Consider the following 21,520-nt stretch of genomic DNA (forward strand, 5'->3'; position numbering starts at 1 on the left):
ATTCAAGTTGACAAGCAACACGAGAAGAAGATTCCGCTAGTGTAAGGTACAATGGTGACAATGGATTTGCTGGGTCCACGAGATTTCCATGTTGTGATTTGTCCAACACGGCCCCAAATGAATTGTGTTGGGCATGACTCCATATGGATTGTGTTGACATTTCTTGACTTTGCCCAACTTGAATTGAATTTGGTTGACTTCCTCTTCAACCCAACTCGATTGAAAGACCCAGTTGGCCTTAACATGATGCAACATAACCTTCGATGAGTCTTGCTGAGCATAACCAAGGATGGAGACAGATGTTAGTCATATATATATATATATATATATATATATATATATATATATAAAATTTCTGACTCCGCCCCTTAGTGTAACCTACACTATATTTGACTGAGCGGTGTCATAGACAACCCAACCTATTTGACACTCCTACACAAGTTACACAATTTAAGTCCTCAGTTACTATAAGCTGGATCCATGATTTCTAAAGTTGCCATTAATTGACGCAATCGACTTAGTCAATAAAGACTTTCAAAGTTATCCTCATGTTCTTAGTTGAAAATTAAGATATGATGCATGTGGCTATAACACAACAATTATGTTCATAAATGTTAAATAATTAATCGCTTTTACTTTATATAAAATTATTCCATAGTAAACTTAGTCATGCTTTCTATTTGTAATAAAGTATGGTCGGCAGTGAACACATTGTCAATTGTCAAAAGCAACTTTAGATTAAATAAAAACAAGAAGAAAAAAAGATTAATGGAGCACAAAGTCGTTTTTTTAAAAGAAAAAAAAAAGAAAAATCCACTAAAGAACTTCACAAGTTTGATCCCTCGCTCCTTTGCTTTTAGTTGAAGAGACATTAAGAGGACAAAAGTGAATAGTTCACATGGTGCTAGCCATTGGACTTAGATGGTGAAGGTGATGATCATCGATGGAGATGGTCATAGTAAACATGAGAGATACATGCACCAAAGCCGGAAGAGATAAGTTCCGACTCGAATTGTATATATATTATTTTCTTTCGTCTTCCTCTTTCTTTATGGCATAGTTTGATACTTGTTAGACGAGGACAATGAAGAGATCCAAATTGACTACTCGAGTAAAGAATACAATGGTGCCCTTGCTCGTGGAACCATCGAATGATTCTATGATCATTGTATTTCATTGGATGAGATGACAATGAGAGCTTCTTCTCTTAGTTGGATGTGATGTCATTTCCACTTCTCAAGTATTTGCGATGTTGACAATGAACATTGTTTTTAGGTCTTGCTATCATTATTTCACATACATGTTTATAATCTCTATTGAAGTGTGTATGTGTGAATAACTCTAGTATAAATTGATCAAATATGCAATCCATCAAACACTTAAATGAGATGGCTAAATAAGCAAGATAGGCCTACTTCGCCCCAAAAAATGTTTTGTATCTTGGGGTTGAACAAAATTCCTCTATGATACAATGAGATCCTCTATTCTATTACAACTTTCATTGTGGGGAAGAAACCTAGCTATTAGAGTGCACAAATATCGCGGTGGAGCTTTGTTTGCTCTTAAGATACACCCGTACAATGGATGATTCAAACTACACTCTTAAGATACACTCGTACAATGGATGATTCAAACTACACCAATTCAAAGCAAAGGTTCGCCTCCTACATGATGTTTGATATGAAGCGTGACTTCTCACCTCGTAACAAATTTAAATATATGACTCGACACAATGATGTGTATGCGCAAAATATAAAGTGAGTCAACTAATCATCTCATCATCCGAGCCTAATTTTCCATGTATAATCATGTGTGCCACTTCGACACCCATCACATTTGATGTGCACAAGCACACATCCATGTATTTTCACGATGAGGTTCAATGCATTGCACAACTCATGTGCATTGATTGAACATGTCGAAATGGTTTTGATTTTTCAACTTTGTCATTGTATGTTGTTGATTGACTTGATTTACTTTATCACTCGTTCTTAACACATTTATTAGGTCATCTATTTTAGACAAATTAAGATACATTGCGTGATTAGAAGATAAAACTAAGAAAATTCACATCTAACAACTTTGCTAAGATACACTAATTACCCTAACCGTTGGCATGAACACCAATTACGGAAATAACACCAAAAGCCTACCGTTAGTTACATGGAGTCCATCCTATGACCTAACTTGGCTTTTATGATGACCAACACATCCACTTAAGGAACCTTTCCCCTAGTAAGGTTCCTTTAGCTTTGGGAGAGAAGAAAATCCTTCTCTTTCTCATCTTGTTACATGGGTCCCTCCCTTATCGGCCAATAGATTGGAAACACATCGATCATCGAAAATTGGACAGTACCGCCCCTAGCAAGGTTCCTTTAGATTTGGGAGAGAAAGAAGCCCGACAACTTCAAAAATAGTATCCTTCTCTTTCCCATCTTGTTACACGGGTCCCTCCGACTGGACAACCAATCTCAAAGTTGAATGCCTAGATGCTTTTGCCTAGTAGTGGTTTGTTTGCTTTCCAATCCGATCTAATTTACTGGGAATCGAATTTTACTTAGTGCATTTTAGGGAAGAGTAGCACTTGAAATGAATGCTAAATGCAGGCCCTAGCAAAGCAATGAACCCCAAATTTTGAAGCTCCCTTTTTGTCTTGTCACTCCCATATGCCCCTCCATTAGGCTCACTTTATGTCCTTGTTTGAGGTTTTGTGGTGATGAACACACACACCCAGAGGTGGCAGTCCTCATCATCCTAGACTCGACACTATTTGATCAAATCAAGACGCGAAATGGATCGTCAATCCAAAACAAAACCAAGAAAGCATTGGACCTCTCAGAGTTGGACAGTGAATCAAGCAAGCTTGTCCATTATCAGTGACCTCATTTCACTACAAATGACTTTCAACTTCCTTCCTTCTCCACTGTTGGAAGGCACTAAGGCAATGCTGAGAATCATTCCTTGGACACAATTAGTGGTTTCTGAACTCGCCAATCATGGTCCATATGACTCTAATCGCCCTTTTTGTTTCTTTTCTCAAACAGTTCAGTTGACAAACTGCTGAGGAGCTGACCATTGAAGCCATGGCAGGAGAGAAACAGGGAGACTGAGAATTTTGTGTGGAAGAAGGCTTTGACTTTGAGAAAAAGAAAGAAAGGAAGGAATTCATTCTATCCATATCTACTCAGTCATTGTTTCTGATAATATGAGCAGTCATCTATCAATTGCATGATTGGTGGTTTACAATTATCTCAGTGTTATCTCTGACTTGAAGATGATCTTCTGACATTGGCAATTGTTGCTAAACTCCATGAAATGAATTAGCTTTGAATGAATGATGGGAGGTGTGGGAATATGTGATAAGTGGAAAGACCAAGGTGTCATTGCGTTGTGAAACTTGATTTGATTATAAATCAACAATAATAAATATGATGCCCCATTAGGTATGGTGCAGTGGTCAGAGTTTGAATTTCGAATGGGACAAATATCATGGAGATTGATTTCTAAATGTGCATAAGTTGACAAACTAAGAGGGAAAGCAATCTACCTTCAAAATTAATCTGGCAAAACTCGGACATACAAATTATCAAAACCAAAACAATAATAATATGAAACTTAATAATTTAAAGTTTTCGTCTTATGGAGGCCTTATGGAGTAGAAACTTGGTGTTTAAAACCACATATATCTTGTGTTGTGATTGTAACCATATATTCACCCGTCTCTAGATAGTGTCATTTGAACCTACATTTCGATCACACATGCGACTTGTGTTCTTGACCATTTAAATTGAATGTTAATCAAGGACTAAGCAATACCAAACAAAAAATTCACGATTGAAAGAAATGTCTCTTGTTTTATAAACAAAGCTTAATTGTGCACATCTATTTGGTAGCTAGGAAAGCACTAGTTTAACAAACATAGTAGCTACCTGATGCCTAATTATGTACATCTATTTGGTAGCTAGGAAGGTAGATAGATCGCCCCTTATCCAATGCCTTAACATTGTCCACAAAGACACAAAGTTAGCCTTAACATTTCCGCGACTCGCTTAGCTTTAGCTCACCTGCAAGGACCAGCCTAATTAACTAAGAAGAAAATACCCTACATAGACAACGCATGGGAGTTTAGACTAAAGCTCCATCTGCCATCCTTTCTGGCTGGTTATGTTAGCAACACAGCAGGGCTATCAGTTAGTGGCCAGAGAACAAATAGAACCACCTTTTGTACTCGATATGCCGATCCAGCAGCTAACCTTACTCTGAAGAACAACTCATGAACTGGCTTTGTAGCTAGTAGATGGTCAGTGATCTTGTTAAGAGTAGAAATTTGATCTTCCAGTTTGGTATGCTTGGTGTCGGCATTGGGGAAGGATATTTTGGATGTAGGCTTGATCTCCTCGCCGAAAGCAGGAAGCTTCACCTTCGGGACCAGCCTTTTGGCCTCTTCTCATGTGTAAATATGTATTTTTCTGACCATGCTGCTGAGCTCACTGGAAATGCATGAGATCGAAATAAAATTAGAACAAACATTCACTATGATGCTTTAAAAAAAAAGTTCAATTTAAGAACCTGCTTAACGTTCTCATTATTTAAGAGCCTTACTGACACGGATCATCACTGACCATCATCGTATCCTCCTCTTCATCAGTGTAGACGACCTCCCACTTTTTTACTTTGCCGAAGAGCTCTCCCTTAATGTTGAACATCTCTTCTAGCTTCAGAAAAAGATCGTTATATCCATATAATATAGTCAAGCTCACTGCCCTCCCAAATCCAACTGTCATTCCTTGCATGTGAACCTGAAGAAAAAGAGGGAAATCAAACAACTAGTTCAGCTTCATATACTCTTTTTCAGGGCATTAGAATACGCAAACCACTGTATGTTCGATCAGTGAAGCAGCAATGAGCAAAAGCTATTTAAGGATTACCTTGGTACAGCTCCTCAATTGCTGATTTTGCGATTCTTGAGTTGACCTCAAGCAAGACACAGGTGTGTCAGACCAATTAAAGTTAGATGGTTGAGATTGTCGATCTAATTCCGCATCCAAAGACATCACTGGTTATTCCTCTCTAACAGAAGAAATGTCAGTTGGTACAGAAATTTCCTCGACAACATAAACAAATTAACAAATTAAAGAAAAAGAATCAAACCTTGGCTTGTTAAAAACAGAAAACAGAGTCCCAGTCGTAATAGCATGAAATGCAGTAGCAAGAACTCCAACATGCATACTATGACTGGAAATGACTGATGATGGCATGCTATTAATAGGTCGCATAAGCCTAATCACTGTGACTAGAAGCTCATCATTTTCACCTCTGAAATAGAAAATATATGACTACTTGATTAGCATATCTCTGGTTAACAAAATCTAGCATAATGGATATATTTTGCAAGGTGGAGAAGTGAACTAACTACAACCTTAAAAGGATAAATGCATCAATGGCTCCCTATCTCTTTGAGCTCACAAAAACACTCCAACCGGTTGTCAGAAGAGCTAACAGAAAATATGGCGGACAGCTAATAAGTCAGCAACTTTTCATATAACTCCTCGAGTCAAAATCATGACAAGCACATGGTTGTATTCTGTAAATACTATTTTAATATATGAAAAAATGTATTCCATAGGAATCATAATATAAAGGAGAAAGTAAACAGATTCTTCTTTTTTCAAATTAAGCTTGGGATGTTCTCAACTGACATAGGCTACATCTAGGAGGAGAAAGCTGGTGAGGGAGACTCACATGAGTTTCAGGCAGCAGCATGATCTGAGCAAAAACTTCATCTGTATCTGCTTCAGCCTAAAAGTACAAAAAAGTAATTCATTTACTGATAAATGACATTTGATGAAAGATGATAGGTAACATAGAGTGACTTCGATGTGACTTACCTAAGTTGAACGTGAACTACCTTGCATGGGATCTTTGATGGCAGATCAAGGCCGGTGGGAAAATTCTATGGGAGTGGGCCGGTCAACCCCAGGACTAGCTGGGTTCATCATTTTTTTTTTTTTTGATGGCAGATCAAACAAGGGCATTTGCCGGTCATGTCCTTGATTTGTTGATGCTTATAGCTATATGAGAAAAGAAACTAACATAATGTTGATACAAGCATGTAAGTCCAATGTTTCTATAACCTTAACCACGGAATGTTACAAATTAAATTTTCCTAAACTGCATGAATTCTAAACACCTTGAACTCTAGTGAGGGAAAACAAATCTAAATAAGGATCTAATAACATCGAAATCACGACAGAAATTACATAAATCGAAATCGACAAAGAACCTAAATGCAACAGAATTACCATTGTTCTTCGTGTCATCCTCCAAATCTGACGATCCCTGAGAAGAAGAGAGGGATGGTCTTTCGAAGGAACTAGGGTGACAGAGTCAAACTCTTCGCTAATGGGAAACGTAGAGTTCTATATGGATTCCTAATCCAACGAGGACCAAACCCTATATATGGTGGACCCACATTCATTATCAGCTCATCATTAATAACGATGCGGTTAACAGATTCTATATATGTAAACCTCACATCCAATAATACAAACCCAATAACCATTAATTAGATCACATAATGGGTTTGTTTCTTAACGACACAAATCTATATGATTACAAAATAACATGTTAACCGACCAAATAGAGATTAAATCCAACAATTTTCCACTTGGGTTACATGTGATTTTGTATACAACATACGACTAAAACTTCAATTGACGTCAACAATAATGCCAGACTTTATGGATATAGAATATCAGTAAAACAATCTTGTTCATTAACTTCATTGGTACAGAACTAAAGATATCATAGTTACTATAATATAACTGTAACAAGTCCTAATAGTAATCACAATACCAATATCATCACATAGATCAAGATGTGAATGTGTAGTATGAAAATTAAATGAAATGTGTTCTGTACATGTCAATTTCCAATTAGTCCTAATGATGACCCAAAAGGGTCTGATCATATTTGCAAACACTTTATGCTAAAATATAGTAGCAAATCATAATCCAAACATTATGATTCCAAAAGAAATCCATATCGCATTTGCAAACATCATATCCTAAACAGCGGTAGTAAATCATGACAAACACAAACTTCTTACAATAAAATAAAATAAAACAAAGTGCATGTGTTCATAAACAAATATAGAGCATCATAAAAAATACAGACTCCTACTAAACGAGTACTTAGTAAGTGGATCTTGGTAAAATAAAACAAAGTACTTGGTAAAATAAAACAAAGTACATGTACATGAAACACCTTAGGCACCAAACACTTGATAAGTGGATCTATTAACATGGAATATGTGCTGATGTGTTTTATCATACCTAACGATTTTGAGCTCTTTTTTTAACCAATAAAAACTTAATATCGATGTGCTTCGACTTCGACGAACTATGGTTGTTATTGGCATAAAGTTCTACAACTTTATTATCACAGTTGATCTTTAATGGCTTGTCAATGCCATCAATAATCTACAACGCTGTGATGAAGTTCTACAGCCAAATCCCATAATTGGATGTTTCGTAACAAGCTATGAACTCTACCTCCATAGTAGAAGTGACTATTAGCATCTACTTTGCACTTTTCCATAATATAGCTTCTCCAACAAGCATAATAATATAACCCAAAGTGGATCTTATGCTATCCGAGCATCCAGCAAAATCAAAGTATGAATATCTAATCAACTCCAAATGATCATATTTCCGATACGTGAGCATGTGTTATTTAGTTTTCTGCAAATATTGCATCTCTCTTCACAACTTTCCAATGAACTTGACATATATGCATTAATCAACCGAGTTCTCCTTAAAACCAAATGAAATAACCACCTGATCAAATTTCTGGTACCATTGATGAAAAGTCTGTTTCAAACCATAAATGGACTACTTTAATCTATATACTGGTGTTTTGAATCCTCAAACTCAAAGTTGTCATGTATATAGTTTCCTCAATATCACAATTAAGAAATGCAGTTTTAACGTCCATTTGATATAACTCCAAATCAAAATAAGCTATAAGCGAATAGCCTAAGGGATCTTTCATCGACACAAATGAGAAAGTTTCCTTGTAATCAATGTTCTCCTTCTAAGTGAATCCTATAGCAACAAAGCGAGTCTTATACTTCTTGACATTGCCTCTTGAATCCCATTTGATTTTAAATATTCATTTACAACCAACGAGTTTCATACCTTCAGACAATTCGACAAGTTCCCAAATGTCATTGTTCGTCATAGACTTCAACTCTTTTTGCATGGCGTTAATCCACCTTTCGGAATTAAAGCATTGTTTAACTTCTACGAAAGAGGTAGGATCACTTTCCAACTCTATATAAACTCATGCTAGATAAACATAATCATGAGAAACTGTGGATCTTCGTTCCCTAGTAGATAGCCTTAAAGACACTTGTACTTGAGTTGGTTGAGGTGTTTGTTTATCAATATTAGACAATATCTCAACTTGAGTGGAAGGTGTCAGGGGGGAGGTGAATAGCTCGTCGTGCGCTCGTCGTCTTGCTTCTTGGTGATGATAGCCAGCGGAAAATACAAGAAACAAAAATAAAACGCTAACACGAAGGATTTACTTGGTATCCACCTCAAGAAGAGATGACTAATCCAAGGATCCACACACGGCACGCACTCTCCACTATGAAAACACTCCTTTACAGTAACTACCGAAGGCGGAGAAGCCTTGTACAAACCCACACAACAAATACAACTCACGCAAGAAGAAAATACAAAATATGCAAATAAAAACTCCTTCTTCTTGCTTACTTGTTACTTGTTGTTGCCTCTTGACCTTGGAAGTGCAAGAACACCTTGCTCCAAGAAGCTTCAAGAACTGGCGGTGAGCTCTGGAGAAATCGCTGTAAGGATCGGAGAAGAATCGAGCGAAAGTCTGCTGAAGAAAACGCTCGCTACGGCTTTATCCAGCGTCAACGGTCGGATCCCAATCGATTGGGGAGGCTTTGGATCGATTGGTCGATCGATCCAGAGCGCCTCTGTGCTCTTGGAAATCATCTGAATCGATTACCTGATTGATTCAAGGCTTCTCGCGATTTTTCAACCTCCCAATCGATCACCCGATCGATTGGAGGCTCCCAATCGATCGACCGATCGATTGGGAGGGCTTCTGTGCGATCGGCGACAACTTCCCAATCGATCGCCCGATCGATTGGGAGAGGCTTTTGTCGCGGCACCAGTCCAATCGATCAGTCGATCGATTGGGCATAATTCAATCGATCGGTTGATTGATTGAATCAACTTGATTTGCCATAATCAAGTCCCAAGCCCCTAAACCCAACATCTGGTCAACCATGACTTGTTGGGACATCATGCCTAGCATCTGGTCACCCCGACCTAGTAGGACTTCCTCACCAAGTGTCCGGTCAATCCCTTTGACCCACTTGGACATCGAGTCAGTCTTGACCTACTTGACTCTTCTTCACATCTAACTGGCTAACCTTGACCAGAGGAGAATTGTACTAACAATCTCTCCAAATAAACGATTGCACCTGCAATCTCCATGTATTATCAGTCTCCATGTATTGTCAAACATCAAAACCCAAACATCATGACTCAAGCTTGAGCTTTCTCAAGCTTAGTCAACCAGGTCAACCTTGACTTAGGGAATATTGCACCAACAGAAGGTTCCTCCAATTGCATTAGAGATGATACAGTAATATCTTGATTCACTACTCCCACTTGATGTGGGATGTCCATAATGTAGAGCATGACAACCATACCGCTACTAATTGCACACGAGGATCACTAACGCTTTCCTCAAAGGATATGTCCCTAACCTTAGCGCTCCCACTATCCTCAATAAATTTGAGGTTTCCTATTTCGAAAAAAGATCTATTGAAGGATCATAAAATTTATATCCATTAGACTTTTCAAAGTAACCTATAAAATTGTAGCTGACAACCCTTGAGTTCAATATCTTTTCATTAGGCTATAAGGTCCAACCTCAACTAGACAATCATAGACGTGTAAATATCTAATGTTATATATTATACCTGTCCATATTTCATATGGGTTTAGTCACACTGCCGTACTGGTACTCTATTAAGTAGATAAATTACAGTTTTGAGTGTCTCACCCCACAGAGACTTCGATAGAGAAGAACAAGTCATCATACTTCTCACCATGTCTTTTAAAGTGCGATTACGTCGCTCAACTACACTATTCTGAACAATCCCACACTCAGCAAGGTAATTTGCAAAAGGTCCAGTACATTGTTCACCTAATCTGTCATACCGACTATAGTATTCACCACCACGATTAGATCTTACGACTTTAATTTTCTTACCTAGTTGATTTTCAACTTTGACTTTGAAAATTTTGAACATGTCCAAAGATTACAACTTCTTACGAATGAGATATAGATAGCTGAATTGTGAATAGTCATCTATAAAGATAATAAAATACGTATGTCAATTCCAAGATGCCTTAAGGAATGGTCGACAAATGTCAATATGTATTAGATCCAAAACATCATTACATCAACTTGCTCCCTTATTTCTTTTGTTAGTCATTTTTCTCTTAACACACTCTATGCAAATATCAAAGTATGACATGTCAAGGGAATCAAGAATCACATATAACATTAACCTTTCTAGGCGTTATTTGGATAAATGTCCTAAACACTTATACTATATCATGGAAGAATTCTCATTAGTCAATTTGCATTTGGTACTTATGCTATGCATTATTACATTGTCAATAATAGGTAAGGTGTTCAATTTATATAACTTATCAATCAAGGAACCATTGTCAACCAATATTGAATTAAAGAAGATACTGAAAATTTCATTTCTAAATGAACAAGGATAACATAATTTGTCCAAACAAGAAATTGAAATGAAGTCCCGTTTAAAAGACGGTACAACAAATGTATTTTCTAAATCCACAAAGATATTAATTTCTAAATAAAGCTAAAAAAACATATCGACTCTACTTTAGCTTTCTTGTCATTCCCCGTATAGATGTATCTTTCACTATCAAGCGAAAATCAACTACTAAGACAACCATGCATAGTGACATGTTTAATGTATATGGGTAGTAATGCTAGTATCTATCAACCAAGTGTCACACAATAACTAAATTGACTTAGAACTAACAAAGTTTAGAAGTTTACCTCTCTTAACACGTCAGTTGGCGTATTTGGGATAGTCCTTCTTAATATGTCATTTCTTCTTGCAAAAGAAACAAGTAGATTCCTTTTCTTGTTCCTTTTGCTCCTTATGGCCATAACCTCCAAAATCTACAATCTATTTACCTTTAGCCTTATTATCAATCATCTTTAGCTACTTGCTTGAACATTGAGAATCGGATGTTAAGTGAACACTTTCAGATGTCTCATATCTAAGTCTCTTCTCTTGCATGCACTGAGGCTCATTTAATGTCCACTATTGTCTTTTGAATATTATACGAAATCTTAAAAGAACTTAACCATGCAAGCAAAGACATCGGGACAAAATATACTAACATACTCTCAGACATTTTGAGTTTTAGTATCTTAAGTCATGTAGCGAGATTAGACATCTTCATAATATACTCTCTTATGTTTCCTTTGCTATTATACTGCATACCGCATGGACACCAATTTCGAAAGAAGTGTAGCAGTCTCAACTTTTTCATTTGAAACAAATCGATCTGCTAGTTGGTTTAAAAAACTTCTTCTATTCTCCCGTTTAGTTATTGAGCCATTTATCAATGCTGAAATTGAAAGCCTATACTTAGACTCATGCGGTTGGATCGCTCCTACTTTTTAAATTCATCCCTTTGTTCTAGGGGCGATCATATTTTAATACAAAGTCTACGTCCATGCGCCCAAGACTACGATAACGTACTCTTTCCATTCGACAAAATTAGATCCGGTTAGTATAGGGATGTTATTTATGTTGACAGTTACTAATTGCACTAGAATTAGAAGAGAGAAAACACCATAAGCTAACGATTAATTAAAGCTAAGAACAAAGATAGATAAGTTAATATATATCATAAAATTATGCAATAAAACATGCATATAAATGGGTTCATTATAAGATACCAAATACAACATTATATTTTAATCTTTGGACTAAAATGCAATTTGTTAGCAGTACTCTCTAATATAGCTCAACCCTGAGTTATCCACATAATATGTCTTCCTTTGTGTCAACACATTATGCGCATAATTAATACTTTCTACAAGTTATATTGGTACATAGCTCACAACAACCTTAATCAGCCACGTAATGTCATTTTTTAGGTTGACATATTATGCGCATGATTTGAACAAACTAAAATTTTGTCCTTTAGTTGTGAGATACCTTCAAACATATATCCGGCCTAAAAGCAATTTTCCTTTAGGCCAATTACTTTTAACATAGATATACATCTATCGACACAAATGTACTAAATCTACCTAAAGTGTTTTCCTTTAGGTTGACATATTAGTTTAATTTAGTAACATGTGTGTAAACAGATTCAGGAAAACATTAGGAAACCAAATTGAACAGAAGTAATTTACTCTGCCAGTGATTCCTGCGTAGTCCCAAGTGGAAATCCAAGCAACAAAGCGATAGCAGGTCTTCCATCACCTAACATAGTCTAGTCGTGTAATTTGACACGACCGTGTTCAATGCGTACAACCCCAAACACAATTTGGTCGTGTTGGGCAACGTAGCGGTGTTGTGTGCTCAACACGTGGTCGTGTTTGCTGCGTACAATGCTTAACACGGCCTAGCCGTGATGTAGAACACGGCCATATTTGATTGCATAGCGCGCCACACGGCCTAATTGTGTTGGGCAACACAGTCGTGCCACGCCTTTGTGTTTCCCAGCGCACCACACGATCGAGCTGTGTGATCCAACACGGTCGTGGGGCATTAAAATTCTTTCACAGATAAAAATGCAAAAAAAACATGAAAATCACGCCTATCCTAGGTTTTCTTTTCTAGATTTTTCGACGATTAAACTTCATTTTACGCTAAGTAAATCAAAATCCAGCGTAAAACATTAAAATCAACCAAAAACTAAACCTTAATGCCATAAAATCAATAAAACGACATTAGCTCTGATACCACTTGTTAGAAATTAAGTTTTACCAAACCGCATGAATTCTAAACACCTTGAACTCTAATGAAGGAAAACAAATCTAAGCAAGGATCTAGTAACATCGAAATCACGACAAAAATTACATAAAACGAAATAGCTGAAAAACCTAAATGCAGCGGAATTGCCATTGTTCTTCATGTCGTCCTCAAAATATAGCAATCCTTGGGAAGAAGAAGAGAGGGTTGGTCTTCCAAAAGAACTAGAATGACGGCGTCATAAACTCTTCACTAATGGGAAGCGTAGAGTTCTGTCAGGATCCCTAATCCAACGGGGATCAAACTCTTATATGGTACACCGCATCCGTTAGCAGTCCATTTTTAATAACAGTGCGGGTTAACAGATTCTACACATGTAAACCCTACATTCAATAATACAAACCCAATAACCATTAATTAGATCACATAACGGGTTTGTTTCTTAACGGCACAAAATCTGTAAGCTTACAAAATAACATGTTAACCTACCAAATAGAGATTAAATCCAACATGGAACCTTAAAAAGGGTAGCCCGGTGCACAAAGCTCCCGCCAATGCAAGTTCTGGAGAAAGGTCGGACCACATTAGGTCTATTGTACATAACTTTACCCTGCATTGCAAGAGACTATTTTCGCAACTCGAACACCCCGTGACCACATGGTCACATGGCAACAACTTTACCGCTGTGTCAAGGCTCCCCTTAATGAAACCTTAATTTAGAAAATACAATAAAAGGATTTCTTTTTGAGTGAAGATATCAGCAGATTCATTCTTCCAAAAGAAGAATAATGGACCTTAATTTAGAAAATACAACAATAGGATTTCCTTTTGAGCAGAGCTACTAGCAAATTCTTCTTCCAAAAGAAAGATAACACTAGCAGTCTACCTGCCTAGTAATATACTATTAAGAAACCAAACACAGAAATTCAAGCAACTGATTGCATGCGCAAACAGGATGTAACAATGAAAATGGACAAATTCAAAACAGCTAAAATCACTAGAATGGCTGTAGTTATTGATGGCTATTGCTTGATGAAGAAATGATAGAAATAGATAGCCTGAGTCTTCACCAAAAAAGAAATAAGATAGCTCAAGTACTGGACAAAAGTTCTTGGGATACCTGCTCCATGTGACCTTGAGGAAAGTAATAAACCCTTTCTCCTTCACATGGGAGAGTAACTAAAGGTCCAGCACATGCTTTCCATAGTTCTGGGTATAAGACATCTCTATAAGTCCCTGGTTGGATAAAATTCCCAGCAGCATTCAGGGATGAATTAAAATAACATATAGAATGAACAACAAGAACAGCCAATGGCCATTAGATGAATAGTAGTGAATTTTTTATTTGTCAAAATAACAAAGATTAGAAGTTTGTTAATTTGAAAGGAGCATTTGCCCAAACCAGCCAGATGAGTTAAAAGGTCTTTCTTGACAGAATTGATAAAGAACTAACAAGCATTCTCAATTAGCAGAACATAGTAAGAATAGAGAGTAAAAGATTGAAAAGAAAAGATGGCTACTGACCAGAGACAATATCTAAATATTAATTCAGTAAAGTTTTAAAAATGGATACTTTTCAAAGAATGTCTACAGCATCAGGCATATATGAACAAATTAAAAGCACCAATAAGTGACAAATGATAACCCCTAAATAGATTGATCAAAAGCTGATAGACAAAATTTTAGGAGATTCACGATTCAAACCCAATAAAGTAAAATCTTGAAGTTCTAATCTATTGTCGTACCAACAAAAAAATTAGAAAAAAAAAAAGAGTTAATCAAGCAAAAGGAGAGCAACCAAAAGAAGAGGGGGAAATGAAATAGAATCAAATGCTCGTCGAAAAAAAAAGCAGAAAAAGAGCTCTAACCTGAGCCAAAAACTGCAGATGAACTATTTGGAGGAGCCAAAGCCATGAAACCAACCTAAAATTTCTCTTGGAAAGAAAACAAAGGCAATTCAGAGGGGCAGCAAAAATACAGCAAGTGCTGCACTACCAAGTGAAGGAGAAACTTATATGCACGCACATTGATTACCGTCGCATTAACGGCGGAGCAGCTCAAGAAACTATAGTCACACAGAAATTCCTAACAAACATCAAATCGGACCCAGATTACTCCATAAGAATGCGGCAGCTTCCTAAAATAGCATCTGAACTGCTACCGTTTGGACTTCCTCCTTGTCGCCAATTTCGACGGGTTTTTTCCTAGCAAAAACTGAAAAGGAAACCTAGAAATGCTGATAGAAACACCTCTTCTTCTTTTCGCTGCTTCCCTTGAGAGTTGAGACGAGTGCAGCTTTGTCCTTTAACGCCCGCTGGCGTCGCAAAAGTTCTTCATTTTTGCCGCCTCCGGATTCACTGATAGCGCTGCACGAGCAAGCAAGGTGTCGCCTTTGCAATAATTCCCAGCCGAACAACAGTCAACAGATCCGAGGCAAGGAACGCGAATAGACGGAACGCGCGGAAGTTTTTACTCTGAGAGCTCAAATCCTCGACCAGAAATCTTTTCTGAAAAAAAAAAACCATTACAGCCAGATCAAATCGTCCAGAAATCAAAGCCTTGAATGGGAGAAAAGAAATTACCTCTTAAAAAAACACAGAAACACTCGACAATCCCAATGAGAGGCCCTTCAATTACCATCTGCCGACAAAACCTACAGCTTTCCGATCAAGAAGATGAAGGAATCGAGTGGAGAAAGAAAAATTGGGCCAAAACAATCACACCAGCTTTGACAAGGCGGAGGCCGAGTTCCCTGTCCTTTTACTACGGCGCGTCGCTACGTGACCCTACCCCGCACCATCCGTCGACGCTGCCTCCTGATAGTTCGACGGATTCTCCGCTTCCCCTCCTCCGGGATCCTGCGTTCCTGCGATCCACCGGATCATCCTCAGACCGGCCAACCAGCAGAGCCGGTCGCTGTTTAAGCTCTGTTTGGACGAGTGAAGGAAGGTTTATTTGCGAGGGAGGGAAAGGGAACAAAGGTTACATGGGTTAGGAAGAAAGGAAAATGTTAAATATATAAAGTTATAAAAAAAAGTATCTTTTTTAAATGAGCAGTTGATTGAAATTTAACCTTAAATTTAGAAAATTAAAATCTTAGTTTTAATTAAACTCTTCCTCTCCTACTCATGTACCAACTCTCGCAGCCTCCCCACCGTTGGCGTGTTGCCTCCACATTGCCCTCCAGTTGAGCTCCGATAACCCCATAGCAGCTCTCCCTCTCTTTCCCGTGCTTCATTATCCGTGTGATTGCCTGTTGCTCTCTCTGTAAGCGAGCTTCATCACAGTTGTCGAGTTCGTCAGAATAGACACTATTGTTATAGTCTTTGCACACAACTGGAGCCACTGTCACCTCGACATGTTGCCATGCAGAGGAAGTCACGAGTAACTATCAGCATTATGGATAAAATTGGAACAAAATATGTCTGAGTTCCCCTTCCCCTTCTTTACATCCCAAATCGGGGTGTCAGAAATTGCACTAGTTCCCGAGCATACAAGAGGAAGGTTTACCGTTCTCTCCCCTTCCCCTCTTTAATTCACTCCATTCAAAACAAGGGTCAATATTCCCTTTCCCTTTATTTACCTTTTTCTCCCCTTCCCTCACCTCCCAAACAGAGTGTAAAGGTCTTGGATGAAACTATAAATTATGACCCAATTTTATCTTCTGAGCATTACTTTTTTAAAAAATAAATTTTTGCATTATTCATTATAGAATATATACACCTAAAAAAATACAAAGGTAACTTATTTAAAGTGTGCGTGTGATTCACTTTTAAAGTGAAATCATCCATAATAACATTATATTCAATGTTTTTCAAACAATTTTTTCCAATGCACAAAATTAATAATCCATTTAACCTGTCTTGAGTCATTACGATCCATAAATAAAATTTTATTAATTTTAATTTTGAAAAAAAAAATTTGACAGATACTATTGTCATGTGTTTAGTCAATAATATCCAATAAAACAATCATCACATTTGAAAACATATTCATTGTTTTTAAGAACTCTAATATTTAAATGAATGGTTATTTTTTATTTGTTTCATAAGATTCACTTAATAACATTACTTGCAAAACTTATAGTTCTAAAAATATATGTTTTGCATTAATATCAGAAGTGACATCATTTCTTAGAGTATTTTCAAGATTCACATAAGAACTCATCAATTTATCATTATCCAATGAAACTAATTTTGCAATATCATATAAGAACTCAAATATATATTCAAAATATTACAATTGTTCAAATCTACTCTTCAATTGCCCAAGAACAATATTGACCACTAAGATAAATTTTAAAAGATTCTTTTGATGATTGATTTTTCCCTTTTAGTGTTAGCAATATCATCAAAATGCCTTTTTCTATAAATTTTACATTTTGTAGGAAATACAGGCTCAATTTCTATATCAGATGCTATTTTTTTGCTTCAACCATGGCAGAAAGAAAATCATTTTCTCTATATTTTTCAAAAAAGGAAACAAAATTAGATAATTATTTTACAGCAACAACAAGACGCATATCTTCTGACTATAATTTTTTGCTGACTAAGTTAATGTTATGTAAATATCATGTCAAATAATAAAGCATAATATAAATTCAAAACTTAAAAGTTCACCATATGCTAAAGTTTTAGCATCTCTACTTAATTTTTGTCTTCACTTATTTTTACTAATTTGAACAAAGCTTCTCTGATTTAAGAAACTTGAGATAGTATTGCTTTGATTGTTTAAATATGACTTTCTCATTTTGTAGTTGACAATCATTTTAAAGTTAATCTATCAATATATTTAAGCAAAATATTTTATCTTTTTGTTGAATTAGATAACACAATATACATATATTAACATGTTCCCAAAAATGATTTTGCTTTAGCACAAGAATTTGTCATGTCACAAACAACTAATTTAGAAGAATGAGAAACACATGGCATATAAAATGCTCTAAGATTAACGTCAAGCAATCTCCTTTGCGCAACTTGATTTTTTTCCTTTCATATTAGATCTATTATCATAATCTTATCCACTCACATTATCAAAATCAAGTTCTAAATATTGTAAAACAACTTGCAATTAATTGAAAATACCTAAATTAGTTGTATTTTCTTCATTTAAAATTTTAAGCACTCTTCTATTTTAATTAGAGTGTTTGAAACATCTACACATATTAATATGAGAGTCATTTGTTCTTTATGACTTGCATCCGATGTATAATCACAAATTACTGAAAAACATTTTGTCGCTTTTACTTTTTAAATTATTGTATTCTTAACTTTGAAGCTAGAATAAATATTAACTCATTTTAAATTTTATGACTAAGATAATAATAATGAAGCTTTTTATCTTGAATGAGTCAAAAATTATCTTGTATTATTGGATCAAAATCTACAATCATTTCAAGTAGATCTAAAAAATTATCATTACCATTTTCATAAATTTTGTCATGTATATCATGAAATGTCAAATTATGTATAGCAAGACATTTGACAACAACAACTATTCTTATCATATCATGTTTCCAATATTTTGTGTCCTTTTTAATTTGTTCTTGCATTTCCTTATCAATTGTCAATGTTTCCTTTAATTTTATTTGTAGTTCAACAAAAGCTCTCAGATTAGTAGGTGTTCAACACTATTTTCATGTTGTTTAAGCTTGTAAAATAAATATTTCTAGTCATTAACTCATCTTGCTAAATTACTTTTGGTGTGTATTACATTAAACAACTTACAACAAATACAAAATATTTTGTCCAACCCCTTCGAGTACACTAACCATTTTCGATCATTAGTCTCACCATTTGATAACATTTGAACATAGTAAGTATGAGAAAAGTATCAAAATTCATTATCTAAAGGAAACTTAAGAATATCTTCTCTTTTAGGACCTCTTTCCACAAGTAAATCTCTCATTTGTGTATCAAGATTATCTCAAACTCTTGGATTAAATATATTCAAATCATATCTAGGTGTCAAACATTGATATTCGTTTGTATGCTGCTCATTACAACAATTATCAATATATTTAGTTTTGCCAATTTCAATTTTATCCAAATCATTAAAATTTGTACTCTCTTTATTCTCATTTTTTAAAAATTTCTCATTCTCATTACTTTCGTTTCTTGCAAATTCTTCATTTTCATCATTCTTGTTTTCAACAAAATCTTCATTTGCATTTGATTCATTAGTTAAAATCTGAACTAAGCTTTCCGTTATGTCATGTGATTCTTTACTAAAATATTTATTCAATGAACCTCTTAAGCTTTGAGCTATTTTTTTATATTTTTTAATATCTAGAGAGTTATTTTATGATGATAAATAATTATGAATAAATACAATAAGTAATGAGCAAAGAATAATAAAATTTGATATGGAGATTTTTTTTTTCAATTCGAAATCCACTTATATAAGATCTTACACATACCCTACAAATTTATTAAAAAAAAACACAATAATTCAATTGTTTAGAACATTATTTGTGCAATTAAAGACACGAGTACATAAACTCTTTATCGATTAACGAAACAAAATTGCAAATGTAGGAGATATCTATGGCTAACATTGCTTGAAATAAATGACAACTTACTCCTTATATTGTTGTGGTTGGACAAGGGGAAAAAGGAGTGCTCATGAAGGGTTGATCGCTAGGAAAATAAAGGGAAGATGTTGTTGTTCTGACAAAAGAAGAGAAGAGGAAGAAGGAAATTATTTACCGTCTTTGTTCAAAATCCTCATGTAATTCTAATGAGCTTGACCATGACACACAAAAAAAATAATAGGGAAAGGCAACACAGAGTTGGTCTTATTGGACAAACAAAAACCCTAGAAAACAAGGAGGTAAAGAGAAGAGGAGAAGTCTGCAGTTGCGGAAATAAAGTCCTAGAAAAAAAGGTCATTACTCCTTGCTACACTCAACAAGCGGAAAAGAAGAGGATGAGGAAAACTACTGCTATGAGAAGAAGGAGAAAACTTTATCTTCTTTGTTAGCATTAGCAACGTTAGTTAGCTTAGACGTACTTCAGCGGCTCCTGTATCTATTGGCGCAAGTAGATTGCAAGAATGGATGAATTACCCTGTCAAATAAAAATATCCTTTATTGATCTTTCAACTCAAATTAGAAACATAATTGAATTAAAGCAGTTGAACAACTAATAAAATAACAGAGGCAAAAAGTTATTTTGTTACAGCATAGGTAGTTGTTAATCCAAGACAAATTAAAACCACTAGAAAATCTCCTTCTTTAAAGATGGAGAAACCTCTTACACTCATTGGACGCTCAGAAATAAACTAGGAAATCAATACGAGAGTTGTTGAATATTTTCTAGGTCTAGAGGTCTTTTTATAGCTCCTGAAAAATGTTATCCGCAACTTGAAGCTGCATTTAAGGTGGTCCAAGGCGCCTTCCATCGGATAAATTCTATCTCCCAAGGATAAAATTTTATCCTCGGGTAATGGCTAGGGAAGACGCCTTCCATGGACTGGAAGGCGCCTTCACACTGTTTATCGAAGGTGTCTTCCAAGCCATGAAAGGCACCTTCCATAAGGCAGATTAGCTCCTATAAGATAATCTCTTCTTGTGTGGGTGATGCTCCAGCTACTCGGAGTTGAGCTCACCCGAACTCAACTCGGGTCTTCTCTTCGAATAGACTTCCCCCCTAACTTATCGTCCCTCAAACACCGCGTACATCTTTATCGTCCATCGGTACACTACGTACATCTTTATCGTCCATCGGTGTACTTTTCCATAGCATCCAAGCTCGTCGACTCATTTTTCCGTGCTATCCTTCTCACTAGCTACGTCTTCCGCTCAACTTCTTATATTCCTAAGCTCTTACACACTTAAACACAAGGATCAAATACATAGAACCTAACTTAACTTAGTTGACTACATCAAAACTAGCACGTTAAACATAAAGTAATTATTGGATTGAAAAGAATTTAGATATCTCCACAATGACATGATATTGCCCACTTTGGGCATAAGTCCGCATGATTTTGCTCTTGGGCTCTCCCAAAAATGGCTCATGACAATGAAGATATCTTTTCTCTTATAAACTCATGATCTTTCCCATGTGTTTTCAATGTGGGACTATGTTTGTAACCTTGCAACTCCAACAATCCCCCCCTAAAATAAAGGACCACAGGCTTCCTACGTCCGATCCTCGACCTACCAAATCTTCCTGTCCCTCGGTCCACCCGACCTACTAGGCCTTCCTTGCCTAGTCACAACTAGGACTTCTTGTCTAGTGTCTGATCCTTTTGATCCGAACATAGGAGCCTTCACTTTCTTTGTTCGAGATTAATATTATACCCATATGGCTCAATCATACCATAACTCTTATGCACAGTTGGTGGTTAAACCTTCTGGCAGTTCAGGCTCTGATACCAATTGTTGGATTGAAAAGAATTTAGATATCTCCACAATGGCATGATATTGTC

At 36.1% G+C, this 21,520-nt stretch overlaps 1 protein-coding gene across 10 annotated transcripts; it reads right to left on the reverse strand.

The window, feature by feature from the left end:
• Nucleotides 1–3,834: 3,834 nt before the first annotated feature.
• Nucleotides 3,835–16,059, reverse strand: LOC121981541 (auxin response factor 7-like). 10 transcript variants are annotated; one of them, XR_006111844.1, is made up of 12 exons: nt 15,808–16,059; nt 15,667–15,724; nt 15,110–15,591; nt 14,953–15,018; nt 14,205–14,320; nt 5,889–6,071; nt 5,743–5,799; nt 5,420–5,495; nt 5,152–5,316; nt 4,929–5,070; nt 4,570–4,799; nt 3,835–4,490 (listed from the first exon to the last, which is right to left on the reverse strand). XR_006111844.1 is itself a non-coding variant. In XM_042534111.1 (6 exons), the coding sequence occupies exons 3-6, from the start codon at nt 5,222–5,224 to the stop codon at nt 4,417–4,419; spliced, it is 468 nt and encodes a 155-aa protein (XP_042390045.1). In that variant the 5' UTR covers nt 5,225–5,316; nt 5,420–5,495; nt 5,700–5,738; the 3' UTR covers nt 3,835–4,416. The 10 variants fall into 10 exon arrangements, 1 of the variants encoding a protein (XP_042390045.1); XR_006111843.1 differs by having other exon boundaries at nt 15,667–15,737; XR_006111849.1 differs by having other exon boundaries at nt 14,205–14,293; nt 14,953–15,007; nt 15,667–16,059.
• Between the last annotated feature and the right edge of the window lie 5,461 nt (nt 16,060–21,520).

The sequence above is a fragment of the Zingiber officinale genome, chromosome 5A (assembly GCF_018446385.1).
Source record: "Zingiber officinale cultivar Zhangliang chromosome 5A, Zo_v1.1, whole genome shotgun sequence".
Classification (NCBI taxonomy): Eukaryota; Viridiplantae; Streptophyta; class Magnoliopsida; order Zingiberales; family Zingiberaceae; genus Zingiber; species Zingiber officinale.